Genomic DNA, 26490 nt, shown 5'->3' on the forward strand with positions numbered 1-26490 from the left:
CCTAGGGGAGCCCCGAGCCGCGCAGGATGTTGGGAGTTGTAGTCTGCCGGCGCCACGTCACCCCGGCGGAAGTGTCGGGGCGGCCCCGACCTGAGCAGGAAACGGTTGTCGGGTCGCGGAACGGGGGGAGTCCCGGCCTTGCCTCGGCTGCAGCCCAGAGTTACGGGAAAACTGACCGAGCCGTGGCTGCTGCAAGGCCCTGACTTTCCTGGGAAACGGCCCTGAGCTGCCCGGGATCGCGCTTCTATCACAGCAATGTTTTTGTCTTTCTAATGGTATTTGCTAAGCATTTCCTGTTGTCAGTCATGTTTATTGAGAAGCAGCGTGCCTCAATGGAAAGAGCACGGGCTTTGGAGTCAGAGGTCATGGGTTCAAACCCCGGCTCCACCAATTGTCAGCTGTGTGACTCTGGGCAAGTCACTTAACTTCTCTGGGCCCCAGTTACCTCATCTGTAAAATGGGGATTAAGACTGTGAGCCCCACATGGGACAACCTGATCACCTTGTAACCTCCCCGAACCTCGGCTCCACCAATTGTCAGCTGTGTGACTGGGCAAGTCACTTGACTTCTCTGTGCCTCAGTTGTCTCATCTGTAAAATGGGGATTAAGACTGTGAGACCCACATGGGACAACCTGATCACCTTGTAACCTCCCCAGCGCTTAGAACAATGCTTTGCACATAGTAAGTGCTTAATAAATGCCATCATTATTGTTATTAAGTCACTTAACTTCTCTGTGCCTCAGTTACTTCATCTGTAAAATGAGGATTAAGATTGTGAGCCCCACGTGGAACAACTTCCCCAGCACATAGAACAGTGCTTTGCACATAGTAAGCACTTAACAAATGCCATTATTATTATTATTGAGCACTTACTGCCTGCAGAGCACTGTACTAAGCGCTTGGGAAAATACAGTATAGCAGACGTATTTCCTAATCTCAACGAATTTACAGTCTCAAGTCGATTGTGCCGGGTACTGTCTTAAGCAGTGGGGTATATTCAAGCTAATCAGCCTGGTCACAGTCCATGAACCACATGGGGCCCATGCTTTTAACCCCCATTTCACAGATGAGGAAAACTGAGACACAGAGAATTTAAGTGACTTGCCAAAGGTCACACAGCTGACAGGTGGCAGAGCCAGAATTAGAATCCAGGTTCACTGACTTCCAGGCGTCTGCTGTTTCCACTAGACCGCACTGGTTCATCTATGCACAGATCCTCATACTGTGCCATTTCCCTTATTTGTATTTTTGTAATGGTATTTATTACGCTCTTGCAGTGTGTCAAGCTTGGTAACAAGCACTGGCGTAGATACAGTAAAATCAGAATGGGCACAGGCCCTGTCCCACGTGAGTCTCGGTCACGAGTAGCAGGGTGGCCAAGTGGAAAAGCACCAGCCTGGGAGTCAGATTACCTGGGTTCTAATCCGAGCTCTGCCACTTACCTGTTGTGTGACTTTGGGCAAGTCACTTCACTTCATTTGTGTCTCAGTTCTCTCATCTGCAAAATGGGGATCTAATACCTCTTCTCCCTCCTACTCACAGCTCTCTAGATTGTAAACTTGTCCTCTAGACTGAAAATTCGTTGTGGACAGGGAACGTCTCTGCTAATTCTGTTGTATTGTACTCTCCCAAGTGTTTAGTAGTGTTCTGCTCATAGTAAGCACCCGATAAATTTGATAAATACCATTGATTGATTGATTGATACTTAGACTGTGAACTCCATGAGGGGCATGATTACCTTGTCTCTACCCCAGCACTTACTACAGTGCTTTACACATAGTATGAACTTAACAAATACCACAATTATTATCATGCTCTCCATTTTACAGAGGAGTTAATGTAGAGAAATTAAGTGACTTGCCCAAGGTCCCCCAGCAGACAGTTGGCAGAGCCAGGATTAGAACCCAGGTCCTCTGACTCCCAGGCCCATGCTCTTTCCACTGAGGCCAGGCTGCATCTCAAGCCCTTAGTATTGTGTTCTGCACAAAGCGAGTACTCAGTAAATACCTTTGATAGATTGTTTGCTCTCCCATCACCTCAGGACTGGGCTGGACCTCGGCTTCCCCATGCCCAGGCCTGCGGTCCTTACACCTTCTTCAAGCCCACCCTCTCTGGGATTTTTCCCCCCAAACCCTTCTCGTGTCCCTGTCTGTCTGTCCCATTCTTGCAGTGTTCCCTTAGTCCCCAAATCTGTCGCAATTTTCTACCAGCTCTCCGTGCTGGCATCTCTCTCCCTCCAGTTCAGTGTCTAGCATATGAGAAAAAGGTCCTGACTCAGTCCCAATCTCGATGGGGCAAGGAAGGGTAAGGAACCGTCACCTACTGAACACAGATCCAGGCCGGGGTTGGGTGGGGGGAACGGATGGACTCAGACTCCCATTGTAAGTGAATTGTGAGTTAGCCTCCAGCAGGGCCCATCCAAAGAGCTTTCCTGAGGTGGGGCTAAGATGTCCATTTGTTTTATTATTATTATTATTATTATTATTATTATTATTATTACTTTACTAATACTAATACTTGTTAAGTGATCACGATGTGCCAGACACTGTATTAAGCTCTGAGGTAGATACAAGGTAATCAGGTTGGGCACATTTCCTGTCCCACATAGGGCTCATAGTCATAATCCCCATTTTACAGATGAGATAGCTGAGGCACAAAGAAGTTAAGTGACTTGCCTAAAACTACACAGCAGACAAGCGGCAGAGCCGGGATTAGAACCCTACGTCCTTCTGACTCTCCGGCCTGTGCTGTATCCACTAGGCAATGCTGCTTCTTTAGCTTCTGAGTGGTCTGTCCCTTGTCCAGTCCTGACATGGAACCAGATGATTTTAAGTCTGATTTTTTTTTAATCTTAAACGTCCTTACACCTTGGATCCTACCATCCATTCTCCCCGCCGCCATCTTGTTCATGGGGACTTGGAAGGGATGTCAACATGTCTAAGACTGAGCTCCTTATCTTCCCTCCCAAACCCTGTCCTCTTCCTGACTTTCCCGTCACTTTGGACGGCACTACCATCCTTCCTGTCTCACAAGCCCGCAACCTTGGCATCATCCTTGACTCCGCTCTCTCATTCACCCCACACATCCAGTCTGTCACCAAAACCTGCCGGTCTCACCTTCACAATGTCGCCAAGATCCGCCCTTTCCTCCCCAACCAAAATGTTACCTTATTAGTACAGTCACTCATCATATCCCGACTGGATTACTGCATCAGCATCCTTCCTGCTCTCCCAACCTCCTGTCTTTCCCCATTTCAGTCTATACTTCACTCTGCTGTGTGGAGTATCTTCCTACAGAAATGCTCTGGGCATGTCACCCCCCTCCTCAAAAAATCCAGTGGTTGCCTATAAACCTTCATATGAAGCAGAAACTCCTCACTATTGGCTTCAAAGCTCTCCATGACCTTGCCCCCTCCAACCTCACCTCCCTTCTCTCCTTCTCCAGCCCAGCCCGCACACTCCGCTCCTCTGCCGCTAGCCTCTTCACTGTTCTCGGACCCCTGGCCCACGTCCTACCTCTGGCCTGGAATGCCTTCCCTCCTCACATCCACCAAACTAGCTCACTTCCCCCCTTCAAAGCCCTACTGAAAGCTCACCTCCTCCAGGAGGCCTTCCCAGACTGAGCCTCTCTTTTCCTCCACTCCTCCTCCCCTCTCCATCACCCCTACTCCCTCCCTCTGCTCTACCCCCTTCCCCGCCCTACAGCACTTGTGTATAGAAGTACATATTTCTCTATTTATTTTACTAATGATATGTATATACCTATACTTCTATTGATTTATTTTGATGCTATTGATGCCTGTCTACTTGTTTTGTTTTCTCCCTCCCCCTTTCTAGATTGTGAGCCTATTGCTGGGTAGGGATTGTCTCTGTTGCCGAATTGTACTTTCCAAGCTCTTAGTACAGTGCTCTGCACACAGTCAAGCGCTCAATAAATACGATTGAATGGATAATGAACAAAGGGAGAAAGTCAGGGTGACGCAGAAGGGAGTGGGAGAAGAGGAAAAGGAGGGCTTAGTCAGGGAAGGCCTCTGGGAGGAGAGGTGCCTTCAATAAGGCTTTGAAGGGGGAGAAAGTAATTGTCTGCTGGATTTGAGAAGGGAGGGCGTTTCAGGCCAGAGGCAGGACGCGTGCAAGGGGTCGGCGGCGAGACAGGTGAGATCGAGGCACAGTGAGAAGGCTAGCGTTACAAGAGCGAAGTGTGTGGGCTGGGTTATAGTAGGAGAGTAGCGACGTGAGGTAGGAAGGGGCAGAGTGATGGAGTGTTTTAAAGCCAACGGTGAGGAGTTTCTGTTTGATGCGGAGGTGGATGGGCAACCACTGGAGTTTTTTGAGGAGGGGGGTGATGTGTCCTGAACGTTGTTGTAGAAAAATGATCTGGGCAGGAGAATGAAGTATGGACTGGAGTGGGGAGAGGCAGGAGGCTGGGGGATCAGCAAGGAGACTGATGCAGTAATCCAGGCGGGTTAGGATGAGTGATTGTACTAATGTGGTAGCAGTTTGGATGGAGAGGAAAGGGTGGATTTTAGCGACGTTGTGAAGGTGGGACCGACAGGATTTAGTGTATTTGCCTTCAGTCCGATTTCACTTTGATTTCATTCATTCTGGGATGTCTCTGCAGTGCTGGGTTTTCAGAAATTGATCACAACTTCAGAGGGAGGCTCCAGGAGGTCAGAGCAGGGCAGGGCCGGAATGAACTTTCCACTCCTCCGCATGTGCGAAGGGTGGGTCTCTTGGTAAAACGGGAAGTCAGTCCGATCTCTGCCTGAACAAAGGTCAGGGTGGGTCTCAGAGCGGGCAGGGGAGGGGGTAGGAATGAGGAAGGAGCCCTCCCTGAGTCGGGAGGAGGCCGTGTTTTCCCCAAGACAGGCCTCCTCGAGCGTAAACTCCTTGAGGGCAGAGAATGTGTCTTGCTTCTACCCAGTGCTGCAAACTCAGTAGGCACTCAGTAAAATATCACTGATGGATCGTTTGACTGAGCCAGTGTTTCCCCAGCTCGCATGTTTCTCTCCCCTCAAGCCCATCTACTCACTGTACCTCGTTCAAGTCTCTCTTGCCTCCAACCTCTTGCTCACATCCTCCTTCCTGCCAGAACTCCGTCCCCTTTTGCGTCCGGTAGAACCTTGCTCTCGCCATTTTCAAAGCCCTTCTGAAATTACACCTCCTCCATAGGGCTTCCTGGATTAATCTCTCGTATCCCCAGTCTACTTCCCTTCTTGCTGCCACTTCAGCACTTCGACATCACGTAAGCACGAGGGTACCCAATCCCACTTGCACCGTAGTACATCTGTACATATCTTGTGTATATTTGTACGTATTCATTACTCGCTTTTATTAATGATGTGTATTTAGCTATAGTTCTATGTATTCTGATGGTATTGACACCTGTCTGTTTTGTTTTGTTGTCTGTCTCCCCCTTCTAGGCTGCGAGCCCTTTGTTGGGTAGGGACCGTCTCTACATACGTTGCCGATTTGTACTTCCCAAGCACTTAGTACAGTGGTCTGCACACAGTAAGCGCTCAATAAATACGATTGAATGAATGAATGGAATGAATCTTATAGTCCGCTGCTTCCTCCTAGTCGTAGTATATTTTAGACTCTGCCTCCCGGGCTAGATCTAAATTCCCTGAGTGTAGGGATCAAGTACCCCACCTCCATCGTATTCTCCCAAGCGCTTAGTATGGTTCTCTGTCCAGAGAAAGTGCTCAATAAATGCCACTACGTGATTGATTGATTTCCCGGTGATGGAGGGGGGTAGGGGGCGGTGGAGGAGTAGGACTTTCTGTTTAAAAATAATAATGGTGATGATGGTACTCGTTAAGCGCTTACTATGGGCCAAACACTGTTCTAAGCGGTGGGGCAGATACAAGGTTGTCCCACGTGGGGCTCACAGTCTTAATCCCCATTTGACAGATGAGGCAACCGAGGCACAGAGAAGCGAAGTGACTTGCCCAAGGTCACACAGCCGACAAGTGGCGGAGTCGGGATCAGACCCCAGGTCCTCTGACTGCCCGGCCCGGGCGGGCTCTTACCAATAAGCCACGCCGCTTCTCCAGGGTTTGCCGGGAGTTTCGTCCACTTGTTCGCCGGCCTGTGCCGCCGCCGACCTTGGCTACCGTGAGTCCCGAAGAGCAGAAGCCCTGCCTGACCCGCTGAGGCCTGCCTGGTGGAGCAGGGCCCTCGGGGGCCTTTGCTTTCAGGGAGCCAGCCAGCCAGCCAGCCAGCCAGCCAGCCAGCCAGCCAGCCAGCCAGCCAGCGAGCGAGCGAGCCAGCGAGCACGGCCTTCTGCTCCCCAGCCCCAGTCCCATGGCAACGGCCCCCGGGGGCCCGATGATGCCACCGTCCAGCCGGCAGCTGGGGCCTCCCCTGGCCGCTTGGCGCCTCCTGCCCCGAGCCGAGCCGAGCCGAGCCGAGCCGAGCCGAGCGGAGGCCGGCCCGGTCCTGTAGGCGGCCGGTAGGGCGGGCGAGGGGGACGCGCAGCCCCGTTTGGGAACCCGGTAAGTGTCCTACGAGGCGGGGAGGGCGGGGCGATGACTCGCTGTCCGGGACCTGGGGGAGACGGTCCGGCCCCGCTCCGCCCCGGCCCGGCCCGGCCCGGCCCGGCCCCGCGGCCGGTTCAGCACCGCGGCCGGACAGCGGCCGGCGGCCCCGCCTCCCCGGCCCGGTTTCAGCACCCGGGGCGGCCGGCGGCCGGCGGACAGCGCCCGGCCGGCCTGCCCTGCCTCGGCGCGGGGACCGGCTCCCCGCCTGCCGCCTGCCGCCTGCCTCCCGGCTCCCGGCTCCCGGCTCCCGGCCCCAGAGCGGAGGACCAGCCCCCCGCCCCAACAGCTGGCTCCACCAGATCCGTCCTCGCCCAGATTCCTTCCTCCCACTCCCCTCCACGAGATCCCTCCGGGAGATCCCTCCCCGCCCGGATCCCTCCCTCCTCCCTCCCTCCCTCCCTCGCTCTCTCCGCGAGATCCCTCCCCGTCCAGATGGCGTCCTCGTCGCCACATCCCCGTCCGCCAACCAGCTTCCCCCGGCCCGGATCCCTCCCTCCCTCCCTCCCTCCCCCCCATTCCTCCGCCCCGGCCCTCCCCCTGCCCCCCGTCCCCCCACACCCCCCGCCTCCCGCGGCGCCGCCGCCGCCGCCGCCGCCCGTGCTGCCGCGGTGTCGGTGTGTCGCGGGGCTGTGTCGGCCTGTGGCGGAGCCCGTCGGCGGTCGGTCGGTCGGTCGGTCGGTCGGTCGGTCGGAGCGAGCCGGTTGCCGGGTGATCGCGAGCGGGTCTCCCCCCTCCCCCCGCAGTTGGGCGGCCTCTCTCCGCGGGAGAAGATGGCGGATCGGGCGGAGATGTTTTCTCTCTCCACCTTCCACTCCCTGTCCCCGCCGGGATGCAGGTAGGACTCCAGCCCTTCGCCCCCCGCCCCTCGCCCCTCGCCCCTCTGCCTCGTCGCCCCAGGCTCCCGCCCTCCCCGGGCCCTCCCGGCCTCCGTTCCCTGTCGGAGGGAGCCCCTGCTCCGGCCCCCGGACCCCTCTGGTGAGGCCGCCCGACCCTCTGCGACCCTGGGCCTCCCCGCGGTCCTCTGCAGCTCGCGCCCTCCCCGCGCCGCCCTCGTCGTCCTGGGCCCAACCCCTGGGCCTCCGGGCCTCCCGCACGGCCCGCACCGCCCGTCCCGCCAACCCGGCCCTCCCTCCAACCCGGGCCTCCCGTGTGTCCCGTGTGTCCCCCGTGTCCCCCTCCCCCCGTGCCCTTGGCCCGCGCCCCGGCCTTCCCCCGCTCTAGGCCCCGGGCAGCTCGCGGCCGCGGGCCCTGCCGGCCTCATCTTCGGGGCCCCGGGCCCTGGACCCCCGGCCCATCTCCTCCGGTCCTGCCCCCGCCCCGGGCCCGGGGTCGCGGCCCCCGGCTCGCGGCCCCCGGTGCGGCGGGCGCAGAGGCTGGGGCGGGCTGGCTGCGGGCCCGGGCCGGGCGGGCCCCGCCCCGATCCTGCGCCGCGGGGCCTCGGCATTGCGGGGGGAGGCGCGGAGCTGCGCCGCCGCGGGGAGGGGGCCGCCCGCGGGGACTCAGCCCGGCTCTGCTGCTTCCCCGCAGCCGCCACATTTAGCCCGGTTCTCCAGGGGGCCGCGGAGGCTGACCGGGGCCTCACTGACCGGAGGCTGCCCGGCGGGTGGGAGCAGGCCCGCCCACCGTTGAGGGTCGGAACCCCCGGGCGTCAACCCAGTCACCCGGTACCTCGGTACCCCGGCCTGAGCCGATCCCGATCCCCGGGGCCTGGGGCCTGGGGCTCAGGGGCAGGAATGGAAGTGTGCGGGGTGGTGGCGGTGACGGCGGGGGGCGAGGGCCGGAAGGACAGGTTGGGGGGGGGGCAAGAGAGACCGTTCAGGGAGGGGAAGCGGGGAAGGAGGGCAGGCCAGGTGGAGAGGGGGTGGATCAAGGAAGGGCGGTGGAGAGGGGGTGTAAATGACGGCCTAGGGAGCAGGATGCGGACACAAAGAGTCCTGAAGAAGAGGGGAGGGGTCACGTCAGGAGACAGAGAGCTGAGGGTTGAGCCACCCGGGGGATGGGGGCGGGGGGGGGGGGGAGGCCGAAACGAGGAGGACGGGAAGAATCGAGACCCCAGGGTCAGCTGACAAAGGGGTCAGCTCATGGTCTTAGTCCCGGGCCTGCGGCTCACAGAGACACAGCCCAGGCGTCAGAGACCTCCAGAGACAAAGTCCCGGGGGCAGAGATTCACAGAGACACAGTATTGGGGACAGAGGCTCACGGAGACACAGTCACGGGATCAGAGACTTACAGAGACCTAGTCCCCGGGACAAAGACACACACAGACACAGTCCCGGGAACAGAGACTCACAGAAGCACAGTACTGGGGTTAGAGACTCACAGAGACATAGTACTGGCGTCAGAGACACAATCCCAGGGTCCGAGACATAGAGAGACACGGTCCCAGGGTCAGATGCTCACAAAGACAAAGTCCCAGGGCCAGAGACTCAAAAAGACACAATATCTGGGTTAGAGGCTTTCAGAGACAGCGTTCCAGAGGCCAGTACTGGGGTCAGAAACTCACAGAGACACAGTCCCGGGGTCAGAGACACCCGGAGGCCTAGTCCCATGGTCCGAGACTCACAGAGACATAGTTCTGTGGTTAGAGGTTCACAGAGGCACAGTCTCAGGGTCGGAGATACAGAGACACAATCCCAGGGTCAGATCCTCACAGAGACACAGTCCCAGGGGTAGAGACACACAGAAACACAGTTCCAGAGTGTCATAGACACACAGAGACGTAGTCCCGGGGTCAGAGATATACAGAGCCACAGTCCCGAGGTCAGAGACATACAGAGGCACAGTCCCGGGGTCAGAGACTCACAGGAACACTGTCCCGGGGCCAGAGACACCCAGAGATACAGTTCTGGGGTCAGAGAGTCAAAGAGGCACACATTCCTGGGTCAGAGACACATCGAGACACTGTCCTGGAGTCATACACACAGTCACAGGGTCAGAGACACTCAGAGATACAGTCCTGGGGTCAGAGATACACAGAGACACAGGACCAAGGCCAGAAACAAACAGTGGCTCAGTCCCGGGCTCAGAGACACTGCCTTAGAGTCAGAGGCACCCTACCAGGTCAGAGATACAGTCCCAAGGTCAGAGATTCACAGAGACACAGTCTCAGGGTCAGAGACTCACAGAGACATCTTCCCGGGGTCAAAGACTCACAGATATAGTCCCAAGGTCAAAGACTCACAGAGACACAGTCGCAGGGTCAAAGACTCCGAGAGACACAGACCCAGGGTTAGAGACACAGCAAGACACAGTCCCGAGGTCAGAGACATACAGAGGCACAGTCCCGGGGTCAGAGACTCACAGTACTGGGGTCAGAGGCTCATGGATACCCAGTCCCAAGGACGGAGACAGAGTCTCGGGCTCAGAGACGTACAGAAATGCGGTCACTGACGAAAAATAAAGTTAACAGAAACTATCAGAGTTCCTCCCTCACCAGTCTTTTTTACTTCCCCGGCACCTGCTGCAGCTCCCCCGCCACTGGTGCCACATCCCAGCCCCTAGCTCCCTACTCCATGCCCTGGCTCCAGTCTCCAGACAAAGCTCTGGTGGACAAAGTCTGGAGCGGTCCATGTGGAGCGGAGCCCGGGAAGCCCTGGCTGGCGGGAAGTCTGGACATGGCTGGAGGCCTAAGTCAGGGCTGGCCCCGATGCCCCGTCCTTCTGCCTAGGCCGCCTCAGGACATCAGCCTGGAGGAGTTTGATGATGAGGATCTGTCTGAGATCACCGACGACTGCGGCATTGGCCTAAACTACGACTCTGACCACTACGAGAAGGTGTGTGTGGGGAGGCCGGGGGGAAGTGGGTGGTCCCGAGGGAAGGGCCCCAGTTCATTTGGCCCCCAGTTTGTTTTCTGAGCCGGAGCACTAAGACGGTGTCTGGTGAAGGAATGTGGCCTGGTGGAAAGAGCACTGGCCTGGGAGTCGGAGGACCTGAATTCTAATCTCAGTTTTGATGCTTGCCTGCTGTGTGACCGTGGGCAAGTCATTGAACGTCTCCGTGCCTCAATTTCCTCCACTGTAAAATGGGGATTTAAATACCTACTCTCCCTCCTACCTAGACTGTGATCCCCGTGTGGGACAGGGACAGTGTCCAAACTGGTTATCTCATGTCTCTTCCAGTGCTTAATACAGTGTTTGGCTCAAAGTAAGTGTATAACAAATATGATAATAATAATAATAATAATAATGATTATTGCCTGAGCAAACCCTGAGGATCGAGGCTCCAGGGTTTGCTTGGGCAATAATAGCAACAATAATCACAATTATAGTAACAGTAGTCATATTTGTTATGCACTTACTCTGTGCCAAACACTGTTCAAAGCACTGGAGCAGACACGAGATAACGGGTAGGGAGAGCAACTCTGGGTCACATCCTTGGGTCCCTAGGATGAGAGCCCTGGGAAAACTTAGGGTTATGGTTAATCTGTGGACTCTGAGCCTCCCTCCCCACATATGTCTGTGTTGGGTCTGGGGGCTCTTTGGGGCTTTTCTGAGATCAGGACAGTCAGCTGTGCTCATCTGGTCCCCCAGGGGCCATACTCCTGGCTCTCCAGGGTGCAGGGGCCTGAAATGGTCTCAGGTCAATTAATCAATAGAATTGATCTAACATCTTGGTGCAGAGTACTGCCCTGGGTACTTGGGAGAGTACAAAGGAGCCCGACCTCAAGAAGTTTACAGTCTAATCTGGGGAGGTGGGCAGGTAGGAAGGAACAGGTTAAAAATGGATTAAATTTAATGGATTAATTTTTTGGATGGGGACCGTCTCTTTATGCTGCCGACTTGTACTTCCCAAGCGCTTAGTACAGTGCTCTGCACGCAGTAAGCGCTCAATAAATATGATTGAATGAATGAATTGAGTGAATAATACAAAAAATAGGGAAATATGTACAGAGAAATGGATGGATGAGTAGTAGTGTGCAAATTAAAGTGCTAAGGGAAGCTGTACATTCATACATGCTGAAGTGGCTGTTGGGTTTCTACAAACTGGGGAGGATGACATTAATCCCCCTCTAAGACTGTGAGCTCGTTTTGGGCAGGGAACATGTCTACCAACTCTGTGGTATTGTACTCTTCCAAGAGTACAGTGCTCTTCGCAGAATAAGCTCTCAATAAATACGATTGACTGATTGATTGAGAGAAGGGTTCCTGGAGGAGGAGGGCTGTCAGAAGGCCTCTGAAGCTGGATTGTGGTGTTGCACATTTGAAGGTGGAGAGAATGCCAGGCAAGAGTGTGAGCAATGGGCCAGAAGCGGGATAAGTGAGAGCAAGGAATTGTGAGCAGGTTCACTTGAAAGAAGCAAAGAATGTGAGTTGGGGAGTCGGGGGAGAAGATTGCTGATCTGTAAAAAGGAGAAAACGGATGGAGAACCTTCAAGCCAGCAGGCAAGGGTTTCAGCTTAACGCAGAGATCACTCGGAAATCACAGGAGGATTTTTTAGAAATGGAGAGAAGTGTGCTGAATGATATTTTAGGAAGATGTTCTGGCAGCAGGTTGTAATACTGTGCTGAATGATATTTTAGGAAGATGTTCTGGCAGCAGGTTGTAATACTGAAGGAGGCAGAGCCGTAAGATCAACACACTAGTCTAATCATGAGGTGATGGGAGCTTGGAGCCTGTAAGAGTGGGTTCAGATCTGCCCTGCCCCCAGGCATGAGCCCGCAGGAGAATCTTGGGAAGACGATCCAACCCCTACCCAATCCTGGGGAGTGCCCCAGGACCAGGCGGCTGAAGGAAATGACAGTGGCACCGAGTCTGGCGCTTATATCCGCATTGAAGAGGGAACCGGTGGGCTGAAACTATACAAATGACCGCTTCGCCCCGCTGACAGCGGTGACTTCTTCAAATACGAAGGACGGGACAGATACGAAGGCTCGGTGGTTTGTTTTGGCCAGATTTTTTGAGCTGGACGATATCACCTACTCCTCAACCCACCCCAGCCCTGGGTGCTGGGTCTGAACCTGGGGATCCAAAACCCCTGGTGTTCAGCCTCCTCCTTGCTCTGTCTCTCACTCTTTCTGACACACCAGCTTTGTCTGTCTTTCGCTGTCTCTTAGCTCACCAGTTCTGCCTCTCACTGTCTCTGGTCACCAGCTCTGACCGTTTCCTCTCTCCCATAGTCTCTTTCTCACCAGCTGTTTGTCTCTGGCTCCTGCTGACTCTGACTCTAGCTCTGCCTGTCTCTCACTGCCTCTGATTCTTCGGCTCTATCTCTCACTGATGCTGATTCACCAGCTCTGTCTCTTGCTGCCATCTTCCTCTGGCCGCTGGCCTATGTCTCTGTCTCTACCTTATGGTCTGACTCCATCATCAATTCTGGCAGAGTCAAAGAGCCTCGGTGCCCTGAATTAGGAGCCTGGCATCTGTGCTGGAGGACAGGCACAGTCCTGCCCTCAGGGAGATCCCCAGTTCTGTTCGAAGGCGGACCTAACAGACACAGTCCTGCCGACACTCAGCAAGTCACTTAACTTCTCTGTGCCTCAGTCACCTCATCTGTAAAATGGGAATTAAAAAGTGTGAGCCCCACATGGGACAACCTGATTACCCTGTAAGTTCCCCAGCGCTTAGAACAGTGCTTGGCATATAGTAAGCACTTAACAAATACCATAATTATTAGTATTACTCAGAATCTATCATCTCACTTTCTTATCTTTGCCTCCATTAGTCTCTCTCGGTCTCTTTGTGTCTCATTCTCACTGCCTCGGTCTCACCAGCTCTGTCTGTCTCTGTCTCTTGCTGTCTCTGTCTCTCCCTCACCAGGACAGCCTGAGTTTGGGGCGCTCAGAGCAGTTGCACCCCATCTGCACATTCCAGGATGATTTCCAGGAATTTGAGATGATTGATGAAAACGAGGAGGAAGAGGAAGAGGAGGAGGAGGAGGAGGAAGAGCGGCAGAGCAGGGAGGAGGGAAAAGGGGACGATGGGGAAGGCACTGGCCGGAAGGCCCCAGTCCCATCTCCTACCCCCGAGGACACACTCACACACAGGCCGACCACCCTGTCCTTCTCTGCCCCGGGAACCCAGGTGAGTCCTACGCCTCCTGATCCTCCACTGGTCAACCCTCTCCCCCAGCCTGCCTCCCCCAGACCTGGCCCCCTGGCTCTTCTCCCAGCCCACCCCCAGCCCAGCTGCAGTACAACCTCCCCCCTTCCCCAGCCCAGGTCCCCCCCGCCCCCAATCCCTAGCCCAGCTCCGATCTCCTCCCCACACCCCATTGTCCAGCTCTGGTCCAGCCTCCCCCCGACCCCCAGCCCAGCTCCGGTCTACCCTCCTCCCCGCCCCCGGCCATCGGCCCAGGATCCGCTCTACCTTCCGCTGCTCTCCGACTCTAGGACTCTCTGAACAACAACAATAACAACAAGAAGCCCAGCCGGAGAAGCCCCCCGCGTTCCCCGCGGGCTACGTGGCAGGAGACGGTCCTGCGCTCCCCTCCGGCCGCACCTCACGACGGTGAGAGCCGGGGTCGGGGGCCGGGGGTGGTCGGGGGCCGGGGGATCCGGGGAGGTTGCGGGCCCCCGGGGAGGCGCTGACCCCGCTGACCCCGCTCTCCCCCGCCCGCAGCCCGCCGGTCCCCATCGCCGCACTCGTGCGTGCAGGACGGCCCCCGCGGCCCAGGCGGCCCGCGGGGACCCGCCGCCTTCGACTGCCAAGGCAACCGGGCGGGAGCGCTCCCGGCCCCGCACCCCGCGGGACCCGACCCCAACCGCAACCTGCAGGCCGCCGCCGCCGCCGCCTCCTCCTCCTCCTCCTCCTCCTCCTCCTCCTCCTCCGCCGTCCATGGCGAGGGCGAGGGCGAGGAGCCGCCCTGCTGGGCCCGGCCGGGGCCCCGCTCGCTCCCCGAGCCCGACAGCACCTCGTCCCCTTCCTCGGATCCCGGGATCGAGGCGGACCTGACCTCCCGCGCCGGCAGCCGGGGCCGGGGCCGGGGCCGGGGCCGGGGCCGGGGCCGGCGGGGCAGCGAGGACCTGTCGTCTCCCGGCTCCGGCTCGGGCTCCGAGTCGGAGGAGGACGAGGGCGAGCTGGCGGCGGCGCCGGGCGGGGGCCGGCTGCGCGGCCACATGATCTCGTCCATCTCGGAGACCGAGCTGGATCTGAGCAGCGACGGCGGCGGCGGCGGCGGCAGCAGCAGCTGCAGCAGCGGCGGCGGCGGCGGCGGGGGCGGCAGCAGCGGCGGCGGCCGCTCCTCGCACCTGACCAACTCCATCGAGGAGGCGTCGTCCCCGGGCTCCGACCCCGACGAGCCCCCGCCGCTTCCGCGGGCCCCGGCCCGAGGCCCCGAGGCCCCCCGCGGCGAGCCCGCCCCGCGCCCCTTCTTCCTGCCGGTGGTGGGGCCGGCGGCGGGGCCGGGGCCGGGGCCGGCGGCGGCGGGCGACAGCGAGTACGAGTCGGGCTCGGAGTCGGAGCCGGACCTGAGCGAGGACTCGGACTCGCCCTGGCTCCTCAGCAACGTCGTGAACCGCATGATGTCCGAGGGCTCCTACCCCATCCGCTGCCCCGCGCAGTGCCTGTCGCCGGCCGGCGGCTCCGCGGCCCGCTCCCCCGCCGACACCATCTCGCCGGCCTCGGAGCTGGGCGCCGGCCCCGACCTGCTGCTGGCTGACGAGGAGGCCGAGGTGGAGCGGGAGGACGACGAGGACGACGGGGAGGACGACGAGGAGCGGCCGGCGCGGAAGCCCCGGCAGGACAAGGAGAAGGAGAAGGAGGCGGCGGCGGCGGCGGCGGCGGCGGAGGAGGAGGAGGAGGAGGAGGAGCGGGAGCGGGAGGTGGAGGAGCCGCGGCGGCGGCGGAGGCGGCGGCGGCGGGGGGCGGCCCCCGGCCCGGCCAGCATCGAGCTGGTGGACATGGAGACGCTGCGCTGCTCCCTGCAGGCGGGGGAGGCCGAGGTGCCCCCTCCCAGCGGGCCCCCGGGCCCCGCCGCCCCCGCCGCCCCGCAGCCCGGGCCCTTCCTCTTCCTCAGCAACCCCACGCGCGACACCATCACGCCCGTGTGGGCCCCGGCAGGCCCGGCCCGGCCCCAGGACAGCGGCCGCACCAAGCCCTGCTGCGTGGCCGCCGATTCGGAGGACGAGGAAGAGGAGCGGGAGGAGCAGGAGGGCCGAGAGCGGGGGGAGGAAGAGGGGCCAGAGGAGGAGGAGGAGGAGGAGCAGGGGGAGAGGGGAGAAGAGGGCGGCGGCGACGACGATGAGGAAGAGGAGGAAAGGCAGGGGGGCAGGTGGGGGCCGCAGGTAGGGCCGGGAAGGGCAGGGGCGGCCCCCGCCCTGGACGCGTCCCTCGTGTACGACGCCGTCAAGTACACGCTGGTGGTGGACGAGAACACGCAGCTGGAGCTGGTGAGTCTGAAGCGCTGCTGCTCCACCCTCAGCGACAGCAGCGGCGGCGGCGACAGCGACAACGGCAGCGACGACAGCGACGACAGCGACTTGCTTCTGGGCCGCCGAGCCCAGGACTCGGGCCCCTCCTCCCCCAGGGCAGGGGACTCGTCCCCGGACGCCCCCGACCTGCACTTTTCCAAGAAATTCCTCAACGTGTTTGTGAACAGCACTTCTCGCTCCTCCAGTGAGTGCCCTCCGGGACCCCAGCCCGAGTGCGGACCCTCCTCTCCCTAGGCCCAGACCCTTCTCTCCCCCGCCCGTCCCCTCGGCCCAAACCGGTCCACGCCTCCGGCCAGACCCTCTCCCCGCCCTGACAGAGCTCAGTCACCCCCACACCGTCCCCCAAGACCCAGACACACAGCCCCCGGACCCCAGGGCCCTGATCCCCACTCCCCCGAGCCCAAACCTCGCCCCCCAAGACCCCAGGCCCAGACCCCCGCCCCCGCCCCCCCCCCCAACCCCGCCTCCACAACTCCCCTGAGCCCAGTCATCGCTCCTCAGGCTCCCAGCCCTGGACCCCCAACACTCCAGAGCCCATATATCGCCACCCCCCAGGTCCTCAGGCCCAGATCCCCCCCCAACTCCCCAGACCTACCCCTCGGTCTCTCCTCCCCCTCAGGCACAGAGTCCTTTGGCCTCTTCTCTTGTATGATCAGCGGGGAGGAGCGGGAGCAGACTCACCGTGCCGTCTTCAGGTAACAACTACCACGCCGCCCCCCCTCCCCCCGCCCCGGTCAGGCCCCTATCACCCCTCGAGGACCAGCAGCGGACAAGGCGGGTGAGGGTGGGGGGTCCAGCCAGCTGGACAGAGCCCTGGGGCTGGACCTGACTGGACCTTTCCCCAAACTGCTGAAAACCGGGTGGAGTAGCCCATGAGCCGGGCCCAGCTGGCTCCCCCACCCCGGGCCCTGGGGCATCGGCGTGCCCCTCCCCAGGTTCATCCCCCGGCACGCGGACGAGCTGGAACTGGACGTGGACGACCCGGTGCTGGTGGAGGCCGAGGAAGCCGATTTCTGGTTTCGGGGGTACAACATGCGCACCGGGGAGCAGGGCATATTCCCAGCCTTCTACGCTCACGAGGTGTTCGGCCCTGCCAAAGACTTGCTGGGTAAATCTCCCCCTCTCCCAACACTCCCCGCCACCCCGCCCCATTCCCCGCCCTGCTCACTGCCCAGGCCTCAGCCCCTGCCCTCTCCCCACCTCCGCCAACGGCTCCTGCCCGCCCCCACCCCGGCCTGGGCCCCCTCCCCCGTGCCCCCGTCCCCACCCCCGTCCCCCGCCCCCCCGCCCCAGCCTCCTCCCACCTGGCCTGTTGGCTTCACTCCTCTGTGCCCGACCGTGCCGGGGCAGGGGTGAAGCGCAGCCCGTGCTGGGTGGAGCGTTTCAACGTCCAGTTCCTGGGCTCCGTGGAAGTTCCACACCACCAGGGGAACGGCATTCTGTGTGCCGCCATGCAGAAGGTAAGGGCCCGCGGGCTCCGGGCAGGCTGGGAGGGGGCTGGGAAGGGTTCTGGGGACCACCCCCCGCCCCCCTCCAGAAGCCTGACCATCCCTGTCCCTCTGCATGGTTCCCTGGCTCTGCCCCCCTCCTGGTCGGCACAGATCGCCACTGCTCGGAAGCTGACCGTCCATCTGCGTCCTCCCGCGTCCTGTGACCTGGAGATCTCCCTGCAGGGGGTCAAGCTGAGCCTCAGCGCCCTGGGGCCAGATGAGGAGGTGGCGGCGGGCGGCGGGCGGGTCGGCCGGGCGGCGGAGGGGAAGGGGAGTCCGGGCGGGGGTCGCCGGCTGAGCTCTCGGGGGGCGGCGGCGGGGGGGGGGGGGGCGGCCGGGCAGGACAGCCAGGAGGGAGGGGGCGAGACGGGGCCAAGCTCTGCTCTGCCTCTCTTCGCAGGTGGAACGCTGCAGCCATTTCTTCCAGATGAAGAACATTTCCTTCTGTGGCTGCCACCCCCGGAACAGCTGGTAAGACGACACCGCCCCCCCCCCCGGCCCCGCCACCCCCCATTCCTTCCCCCCGACCCTTCCCCCCGCCCCACCAGCCCCCTCCTCCACCCTGCCCCCGCCCCTCCCCTCCCCACTAGTCCCCTCCCTTGCCCTCCCCTCGCCCCCCTCACCCTGCCGCCGTCCCTCTCCCCACACCAGCTACTTCGGCTTCATCACCAAACACCCCGTGCTGAGCCGCTTCGCCTGCCACGTCTTCGTCTCCCAGGAGTCCATGAGGCCGGTGGCCCAGAGCGTCGGGTGAGCCACGACGTGCACCGTCCCTTCATTCATTCATTCATTCATTCATTCAATCGTATTTATTGAGCATTTACTGTGTGCAAAGCACCGTACTAAGCGCTTGGGAGAGTACAATATAACAATGCCTTGCACACAGTAAGCGCTCAATAAATACGATTGAATGAATAAGCAGACACATTCCCTGCACCCCCACCCCATCCGTCCGTCCGCGCCTGGAGGGTGGAACAGCTTTTGGGGGGTGACCCCAAGGTGACCCCGCTGCTCTCCGCTTCCAGCCGCGCCTTTCTGGAGTATTACCAGGAACATCTGGAGTTCGCCTGCCCCACAGAGGACATTTACCTGGAGTAGGGCCGCCCGCAGGCCCGAGCACCCACCCACCGGCCCGCCACCCTCCATGAGCGGAGAGACGCACCGCCCGCCTGTCCGTCCGTCCGTCCGCCCGTCCGTCCGTCCTCCCGCCCAACCGCCCGCCCACCTGAGCCTCACTCCCAAGTCGGCTTTGCCCCGCCCGGCCGCCCGGCCGCCCGCTCCCGGCCCGCGCCAGCCCCGGGGCTGTGGGTCCGTTTCTGCGAGGCCACAGCCGCCCCCTCCGAGACCAAAGCTGAACCTTGGCTGGGGGTAGGGTGGGGGGAAGGGGCCGGACAGGCGCCGGCGGCCCTCGCGGCGGAGGGGAAGGGCCCCGCAGGCCCCGACGGACACGGTCCTGTCTGTCGTCCCCCGGCCCTATCTGTCCAGTCAGCTTCAGGCGTCTCCCCGGGTCCTTGAAACTCCTTGTCTCGAGCCCCTGGGGCCAGAGCTCCCGCTGGCCACCCCGAGCCTCGCTCCGGCCCGCACGCTAGCGGTCGAACCCCAGCCGGCGTGGACAGCGGCCGCCGCCGCCTCCTCCCCCGGGGTCCTCTGCCTGGGTCCCCCCCTCCCCCCCAGGTCACCCTCCCCCTCCCCCTTCCCCTCCCTCTGCCCTGGCAGCCCTACGCTGGCAGCCCTGGGGGCAGGTGGGGGCCCTAGGCAGAGCTGTGCCCAGCAGCTTCTGAAGAGTGTTGGGATCGGGGAGAAGGGGGAAGATGTGCATTTGACCCAATCTGGCTGGCCCAGGGCCCTTGGCCCCCTCCCCACCCCCCAACCTCCCTGACCCCTCGCCCCTCAGACAAGTTCATTTCTAAAGGAGTTTTAATTTTTATAGAGAAATCGAACAGATTGTGTGTGCTGCACCTACTGCCCCCCCCCCCCGCCTCCGGCCCCCACCCCCACCCCGGGCTCTGCCCGAGATGGAGGGTGGGGGGGCGGATGGGGGGACGAGGAGGGCAGGCCTGCAGGAGGGATGGGGGGGGCAGAGCTGGTTGGCCGGGGCTCCTTCCCGCTGCCCCTCACCCCCACCAGGGCTGCCTTTTTGGGGCCGGGGCCAGGCCCCTCCCCTGGGGGAGAGACCCTCCCCTCTGCCTCCCCCCGTCCCCCGCTGTGCCTGGCCACGCCTTTCGCTTCCGGCCGCTCTCCATGCTAGTGTAGTGCCCATGCGGGTCCGTGTATGCCGTGTGCGGGTCCGTGTGTCCATGTAGCCGTGACCACCACCCCCTCCACCCCCCACCCCGCCAGGACCCCCTGTGGCCGGGTGCTGCCTCCCGGGCCCATAGGGACCAACAATAAAATATATGCTTGGTGTGAGCTGACCGCCTGGCCTCTGTGCCCCTCAAACCCTCTGTGGAGTCCCTTCCCCAACCCTGGATCCTCACCCTCCGGAGCCCGGGGCTCCCTCCCCTTCTTAATTATCCTCCCTGGAGCCCCTCGACCACGTCTCAGGCCCCTTATCCTAAGCCCGCTGCCCTCTCCTGGTGGAGCCCAGTGGGGGCCAGCCCCCAGCCCCGAGCAGCAAAGAGCCCCCCGCCCTCCCCGCCCTCCCCACCGGTGGGGCCAAAGCCCCTTGGGCCAGCACAGCGGCTGTGGGTAAGTCAAGCCCCCTCCTCTTCCCAGAGCTTCATCTGTACCAGGACCACACCTCCTCACCCCACCCAGCAGAGGACGGAGATGCCGTCTCCCAGCATGCAGGGAAGCCTCTCCTCACCCCCCCGACAGACAGTGTGGTCATGACTCGCCTTCTCCCGCTTCTCCTCCCGGCTCCCAACCCTCCACTGTTGATGCCCCATCCCGGGTGGGGCTGCTAGGATGGCAACTGGTGGGGTTGCTAGGATGGCATCTGGTGCACCTGGAGAATTCTGGATACCCCTTTGCTGATACTCTAACACATCACACTATTTGCAGCACAAGGGAACCCCTGCCCCCTGCTCCTGGAGAGGTTCTTCGTGGAAGTTTGCAGAAGTTCCTGAGAGCATCGGTGGAGGCCTGACGCTCGGCCCCCTCCCCCAGCTCCAGAGCTGCTGCTGTTGTCTCTGGGAGGGGTCCCAGAGAATCCAGCTGGGCACTGTGTCCGAGCTGTGGGACTCGGCAGCAGAAGCCGAGGCAGAGGGGAGGCTGTATGCTGCAAATAAGAACACCAGATACGGAGGCGTCCAGTGCAGCATCCAGAGAGGAAGCAGATCGACTAACGACTGGCCCACTGGTGTGATGTCGAGCTGGCCCTTCACTGCCCTAGAACCTGGCAGGGTTCTTGCTCAGTTTGTCCAGTCCACGGTGGTGCCATCCAGCTCCCTGAGGTGGACATCTGGGGCCTGCCTCTCCCCATGCTCCGCTTCTGTCAGTTCCAGGCCAAGTGTGCCAGGCTAGGTGTGGGTCCAGGGTCACTTACCAGGGCCTGCAATGCACCCGCGGGTGTGCCATTGCTCCAGGGGCTATTGGAAGCTGCGGCCTCAGAAGGCTAAGGGACAGTGTACTATGGAGAGACTCGGGGGGCTGGGTGAAGTAGGCAGATCCTGACTGGGCACAGGAAGAATCTGGCCTAACCAGCTCCTGGCCTTGGGTACCCGTGGTCTAGGCCCAGCCTGAAAGGCTCAGATCCATAGATAAAGGTGACAGAGAAAGCATGGGCTCGTCGATGGAAGGTGTCTACCAACTCTGTTATATTGTACTCTTTCCGGTGCTTAGTCCAGTGATCTCCACGCAGTTAAGTGCTCAAATGCAATTGATTGATTCATCGACACCCCAGGTCCAAGGGTCTTTTCTCCCTTTCTCTGAAAGTGAAAGAGGCAACCGGAAGCTAACCATGTTTCTTATAAATTTATTACATAATATAATAATAATAATAATAATAATAATATAAGAAACATAGATCTCTGTGGGGTGAGTATCACAACGTCAGGGCCAGGGCGGCTCCAGGCCTCCGGAGGGAGGAGGAGGAGGAGGAAAAGGAGAAAGAGGAGGAGGAGAAGGAGAAAGAGGAGGGAAAGGAGGAGGAGAAGCCTCCTCAGGATCGAAGTCCGTACAAAAGAAGGGTGAAGCTCGACTGACCCTGGAAAGTTAAAAACCCAAAAACCAAACAGAACCAAAAACCCACAGGTGTGTGTGTGTGTGTGTGTGTGTGTGTGTGTGTGTGTGTGTGTGTGCATGTGTGTGTGTGCACGTGTGTATGTGTCCAAAGGAGTGGTGGGGCAAGGAGCAGAAGTGTGTGACTGCGTGCGTGTGTGTGCTCGGCAGACAGGCAGATCCTTGCCTGGACCCCAAAGGGCCAGACTCTGCCCCACGGCCCCGACCCTCCCGCCACAGCCATGGGCCAAGGCCAGGAGCCGGTGGGGCGGCCCCTTCCCTTTAAAAAAAATTAGAAATACAAACAGAAAGTGGGAGTGACGCAGACAGAGTTGAGTCCAGATCTCAACCTCCAGCTTTAAAGTCAAGACCCCACTGGCTGCCCCAGCCAGTCTGTAGAGACAAGAGTCATCATGTGAGAAGTCACAGTAGCAAGGCCCGGGGGGCTGGGGGCTGGGGAGGCAGGTGCCTGGACAGTCAGTGACTGAGTGTGATTCCAATAGCCCAGTGACGCTTCCCCGGCCTGGCCGGATGGCCAGGGCTAGGCCAAGGTGGGCCAACCACTGGCCCCCATCCAGCAGACCTGGGAAGCCCCTCCAGTGCCCAGTACTCTCCCCAAGGGAGCCACGAAGAAGGGAGGCTCTAGGCCCCTTTCCGGGGGTGGGAGGGAAGGCCTGGGGCCCCCTGGCTGGAGGGCCCAGGGGAGAAAGGACCCAGAAGGGACAGTCTTGGGCCCTAGGCTGTGGGGTGGTCGCTTGGCAAGTAGACAGCCCCTTCCCTCCCTTGCAGGTGGGGCCCTGAGCCAGGCTGCTCGCAGAGGTGGACCTGCCCTGGCCCGAGGAAGGGCAGTGACCACCTCCATCTCCCTGAGGGAGGGGAGAGACATTCTGGCCTCCAGTTCAGGGTGCTAGCCCCTCCCTGGAGGCAGGTGGGTACTCGGCGGGGGGAAAGGGAGGGGAGGGAGGAGAGGCGGGGGCACAGGGAACGGGGTCGGGGGGAGGGAGGGAGGGTTCCGCGGTCAGCAGAGCTCAGAGCCTGAGACTGTGAGCTTCAGGGGTGGATAACAACGGGCCACCCAGGGCCGGGCACGACTGGGGACAGCCTCAAGCTACAACTAGCGAGGCCTAGCCGCCTGCAGTCTGCCACCCTGCTCCCCGCGCTCCCCAAGCCTCAGGGCGCGGGTGGAGTCTCCTCGACTTCATCGCAGGGCAGCCTGCGGTGGGGAGGGGGTGGGCTGACCGACGGAAGGGGGATCCGGGGACACGGACTCAGCATTTAGGGGAGGGAGGGAGCAGAGTCCGGGAGCTGAGGGGAAGCGGACAGAGGACCCAAGGAGGTGGAGAGCTCACAGTCACCGGCCAGGTCTACACGCGCAAAGTAAAGCAGAAAAGTGGCAATGATCTGGTTATTTTGCTCCTTGTAGACCTCCCCGCTAGATAACCCAAGTCCAAAAATCCCCTTCTGGCTCTTGGGTTATCTGGACGGACTCTCCTCAGGGAGCAGGAGCGGCAGGTTGGTGGCCGATTTTGCCCGATCCTTGTGCTGTGCTGGCATGGGGGAACCCCGGGGGGGGGGGGTCCATCAGGGGCGGGGGGAGCAGGGATGGGAGGGGGGAGCAGGGATGGGCAGGGCCCGAGGAGTTAAGGGGTGGCGGGAGGGGGGTCTCTCAGGGACCTCTGTTGGCTGGGCCAGAGCTCCCCAAACCCACGCTGTCGCTCCGGCGATTGGCTATTCCCGTCCAAATTCCCAGGCGCGGGGGGACGACGAGGGGAGAGGGCTGGGGTCGCCTCCTCCCCCCCGCCCCCCCGGCAGCACCTGAAAATCTGACCCTGCCCACACAGGGAGCTCAGTGTCTTGCAGCAGCTGGGAGCCATCTCGTGGCTCCACGGCCTAGCGCTTAATACAGTGCATCGCCCCTGTGGCCGCTCAGTAGGCTCCCTCCCCCAGCCCCCGCCCGCTCCCCCACCCGCCGCGAAGCCGGGCCCAGGCCGGCCCCGCGGGGGGCGGAGAGGGAACGCCTCCGTTTCTCCCGCCCCGGCGGCCAGGGCCCTCCTGGGCCACCCCCCAAGCCCCTCCTGGGCCAGCCCAGCTGGGGATGGAAGACGTGGGGGGGCCCAGCGACCGGCCAAGCGGCCGGAAGGCCAGCCCGCCTGCCTGCCTGCCTGCCCGCCCGCCCGCCCGCCCGCCTGCCCGCCTGCCTACGGCGGCACAAGGGCTTCTATTCAGCCCGGGCCGCGGGGGCGAGCGGGGCTGCAGCCGAGGGGAACAACACGGGAGGCCGATCCGCGCCGTCTCTCTCCCTTCCTCTTTCTCCTTCTCTCCCCTCGTGGAGCAGATTAAAAAGATGCAAAATCTGGTGTGGGGGTGGGACCGGGGCCGGGGCCGGGGGCGACGGCCTGGCTCCAGGCTCTCTGCCCTCCTCCCCCCCCCCACTTCCCGAGAATAAAGACCTTTTCCCTTTCCCAAGTGGAAAATTCTTTTCCTTCAACCCTCCCTCCCCTAGCATGCTGCCATGCGGCCCTCCCCCTCCCCCCTCCCCCCCGCCCCCCGGGCCGAGACCCAGCCGTCCAGCTTAGCTCGGGCCCCGACCCCGCGGCTCCCCGAGGGCGGTGCCGCCCGCCGGTGCCCCCTGGGGGTCCCCTCCCCCCACCCCCTCCCACCCCCCGCTTCCACCCAGCGCCAGCCCGGGGCCCCTCACGGCACGTCAAGCGATATACAGGCCAAACGCCCCGCAGCAACAGCAAGAGGACGGTTCATGCAACATTCAGGTGCCCGGGCCGCGGCGGCGCTGGGCGGCGGGGGCGGGCCGGGCCGGACCGGACCGGGCCGGGCCGGGCCGGGCCGGGGGAGGGGCTCGGTGGGGGTCATGGTAGGGGGGCGGCCCTGCCGGCAGGGCGGGCGGGCGCTCCGGAGGGCCCGGGCCGGCGGGTCAGCTGTCGGCCAGCTGCTTCAGGGCCCGCTCGATGTTCATGCGGTGGCCCACGCGGGTGACCCCCAGCTCCACGAAGTCGTCCTTGGTGAGGGCGGGCAGGTGCGGGCCCTCGATCTCGTGGTCCTCGAAGCGGTCGCGGTGCTCGCCCAGGTGGATACTGTCCAGCCAGTCGCCCACGTCGAACTTGCTCCAGAGCTGCAGCGGCTTCTGCTGGAACGGCCGCGGGCCGTGCAGGGCCGGGCCGGGCGAGGGCGAGGGCGAGCGGCTGCGGGCGCTCACGCTGCGCACCACGAACCGCACCTCCTTGGGCTCGTGGGGGATGGACAGGCTGGACGACTTGAGGATGGTAGGGGGCGTGAGGCCGAACGGCCGCCCGGCGCCCAGCGGCTCCGCTCGCTCCAGGGGCGGCTTCACGGGGCTGGGCGTCCGGCGGGCCACAGGGTAGCGGCTGCCCGGCCGCACGGTGAAGGAGGCGCTCGCCGCGCTGCGCTGCGAGATGGTGCTCAGCTCGCCTAGGCTACTGAAGAGTCTGCAGCGGGGAGAGAGGGCACAGCGGGGGGCAGACGGTCAGGGAAGACGGGGGCGGGGGCACCGGAGGTCGGGGGGTGGGGGCAGGGAGAGAAGGGGGGAGGGTGGGGAAGGGGAAAGGTGAGGAGGCACACGCGGGTTCGGGGGCGGGACACACACAGGCCAGGGGGTGGGTCCGCCGGGAAGGGCCCAGACTCAGTCGGCGGTGGGGGCAGGCAGCGGGACGGGGACGGGTTCTCGGATCGGCCCCCAGTCACAGCCAGGGCAGTGCAGGGACTGCCGGAGGACCCGCCGGAGCCAGTGAGGACCCGTCCCAGCCGACGGACTGGGCTCCTCGGGGAGAGGAGGCCGAGATGTACCGGGGCGGGGAGGGGCCGGCTCTGGGGCCCGAGACGCTACAGAGACCCACAGGTCGGGGCAAGCAGCAGGGCACAAGAAGGGGCGGGAGTCAGTGGTCACTGGGTGAGGGAGGTCAGAGGGAGGGAATGGTGTGAGGGGGAAGAGGGCTCGTGAGGGGGAAAGTGAGGGGGAATGGTGAGGAGGGTGGGAGGGGGAACAGGGAGGGGGAGGGAGAGAGAACAGGGAGGGGGAGCGAGAGGGTACAGTGAAGTGGTGTGAGAGGGGAAGTGGTGAGGAGGGGGTGAGGGGGAACGGTGAGGTGATGTGAAGGGGAATGCTGTGAGTAGCAGCATGGCCTCGTGGATAGACCACGGGCCTGGGAGCGAGAGGTCCTGGGTTCTGAATCTGGCGCTGCCACTTGTGTGCTCCGTGATCTCGGGGAAGTCACTTAACTTCTCTGTGCCTCAATTACCTCATCTGTAAAATGGGGATTAAGACTGTGAGCCCCGTGTGAGACACGGACTATGTCCAATCTGATTAGCTTGTATCTACCCCAGTGCTTAGTATAGCGCCTGGCACACTGTAAGTGCTTAACAAACACCAGTACAAAAAATAGGAGTAGAAACTGACGGAGATGTGAAGGGGAACAGTGAGGGACGGGAGGGGGAATGGTACAAATGGAAATGGGGGTGTGAGGGAGAATGGTGTGAGTGGAAAATGTGGGGGCCGTGTGGGGGAACAGTGAGGGGGTGTGAAGAGGAATGTTATTTAATTTTCACGGGGACGGTGATGGGGTATGAGGTGGAATGGTGGAATGGTGTGAGCGAAAAGTATTGGGGTGTGAGGGGGAATAGTGAGGAGGGTGCGAGGGGGAACACTGAGAGGAAATGTTGGGGGATCGTGAGGGGGGACGGCGAGGGGGAACACTATGTGTGGTTGTGAAGGAGAAGGGGGAGGAGGGTGTGAGGGTGAATGGTGTAGGGGGGTGAGGGGGAGCGATGGGGGAGGTGTGAGGGGGAACAGAAACCATGATGTGGGGTTTGGGGGGGAAGTGTGGGAGGTGTGAGGGTTAACGCTATGCAGTGCGGGGTGTGACAGTGACTGTGTTAGGGGGCATTAGCCCCATTGCT

The 26490-nt window shown here is 61.5% G+C and overlaps 2 protein-coding genes across 2 annotated transcripts in view; one reads left to right on the forward strand and one right to left on the reverse strand.

Annotated features, from left to right (window-relative positions):
* Nucleotides 1–7176: 7176 nt before the first annotated feature.
* Nucleotides 7177–19080, forward strand: MAPK8IP2 (mitogen-activated protein kinase 8 interacting protein 2). Its single transcript, XM_038756790.1, has 14 exons — nt 7177–7377; nt 10210–10315; nt 13299–13562; nt 13871–13988; nt 14100–15112; nt 15296–15616; nt 15716–16094; nt 16530–16605; nt 16846–17018; nt 17261–17370; nt 17512–17625; nt 17801–17871; nt 18052–18150; nt 18426–19080. The coding sequence occupies exons 1-14, from the start codon at nt 7313–7315 to the stop codon at nt 18496–18498; spliced, it is 2982 nt and encodes a 993-aa protein (XP_038612718.1). The 5' UTR covers nt 7177–7312; the 3' UTR covers nt 18499–19080.
* A 5360-nt stretch (nt 19081–24440) lies between these two features.
* SHANK3 (SH3 and multiple ankyrin repeat domains 3) overlaps nt 24441–26490 on the reverse strand; it is a 117042-nt gene continuing 114992 nt past the window's right edge. Inside the window, 1 exon segment of the mRNA XM_038756924.1 lies at nt 24441–25022. Coding sequence (XP_038612852.1) covers nt 24491–25022 — 532 coding nt within the window. The 3' untranslated portion in view covers nt 24441–24490.

The sequence above is a fragment of the Tachyglossus aculeatus genome, chromosome 14, assembly GCF_015852505.1.
Source record: "Tachyglossus aculeatus isolate mTacAcu1 chromosome 14, mTacAcu1.pri, whole genome shotgun sequence".
Classification (NCBI taxonomy): domain Eukaryota; kingdom Metazoa; phylum Chordata; class Mammalia; order Monotremata; family Tachyglossidae; genus Tachyglossus; species Tachyglossus aculeatus.

Excerpts from the sequence above, each read along its gene's own strand:
- MAPK8IP2 (XM_038756790.1), top strand. The coding sequence starts at position 7,313 with ATGGCGGATCGGGCGGAGATGTTTTCTCTCTCCACCTTCCACTCCCTG. Across the intron at positions 13,989-14,099 it reads TCCGGCCGCACCTCACGACG|CCCGCCGGTCCCCATCGCCG; the intron begins GTGAGAGCCGGG and ends CCCCGCCCGCAG. Across the intron at positions 15,113-15,295 it reads CGCCGGCCTCGGAGCTGGGC|CGGGAGGTGGAGGAGCCGCG; the intron begins GCCGGCCCCGAC and ends GAGGAGCGGGAG.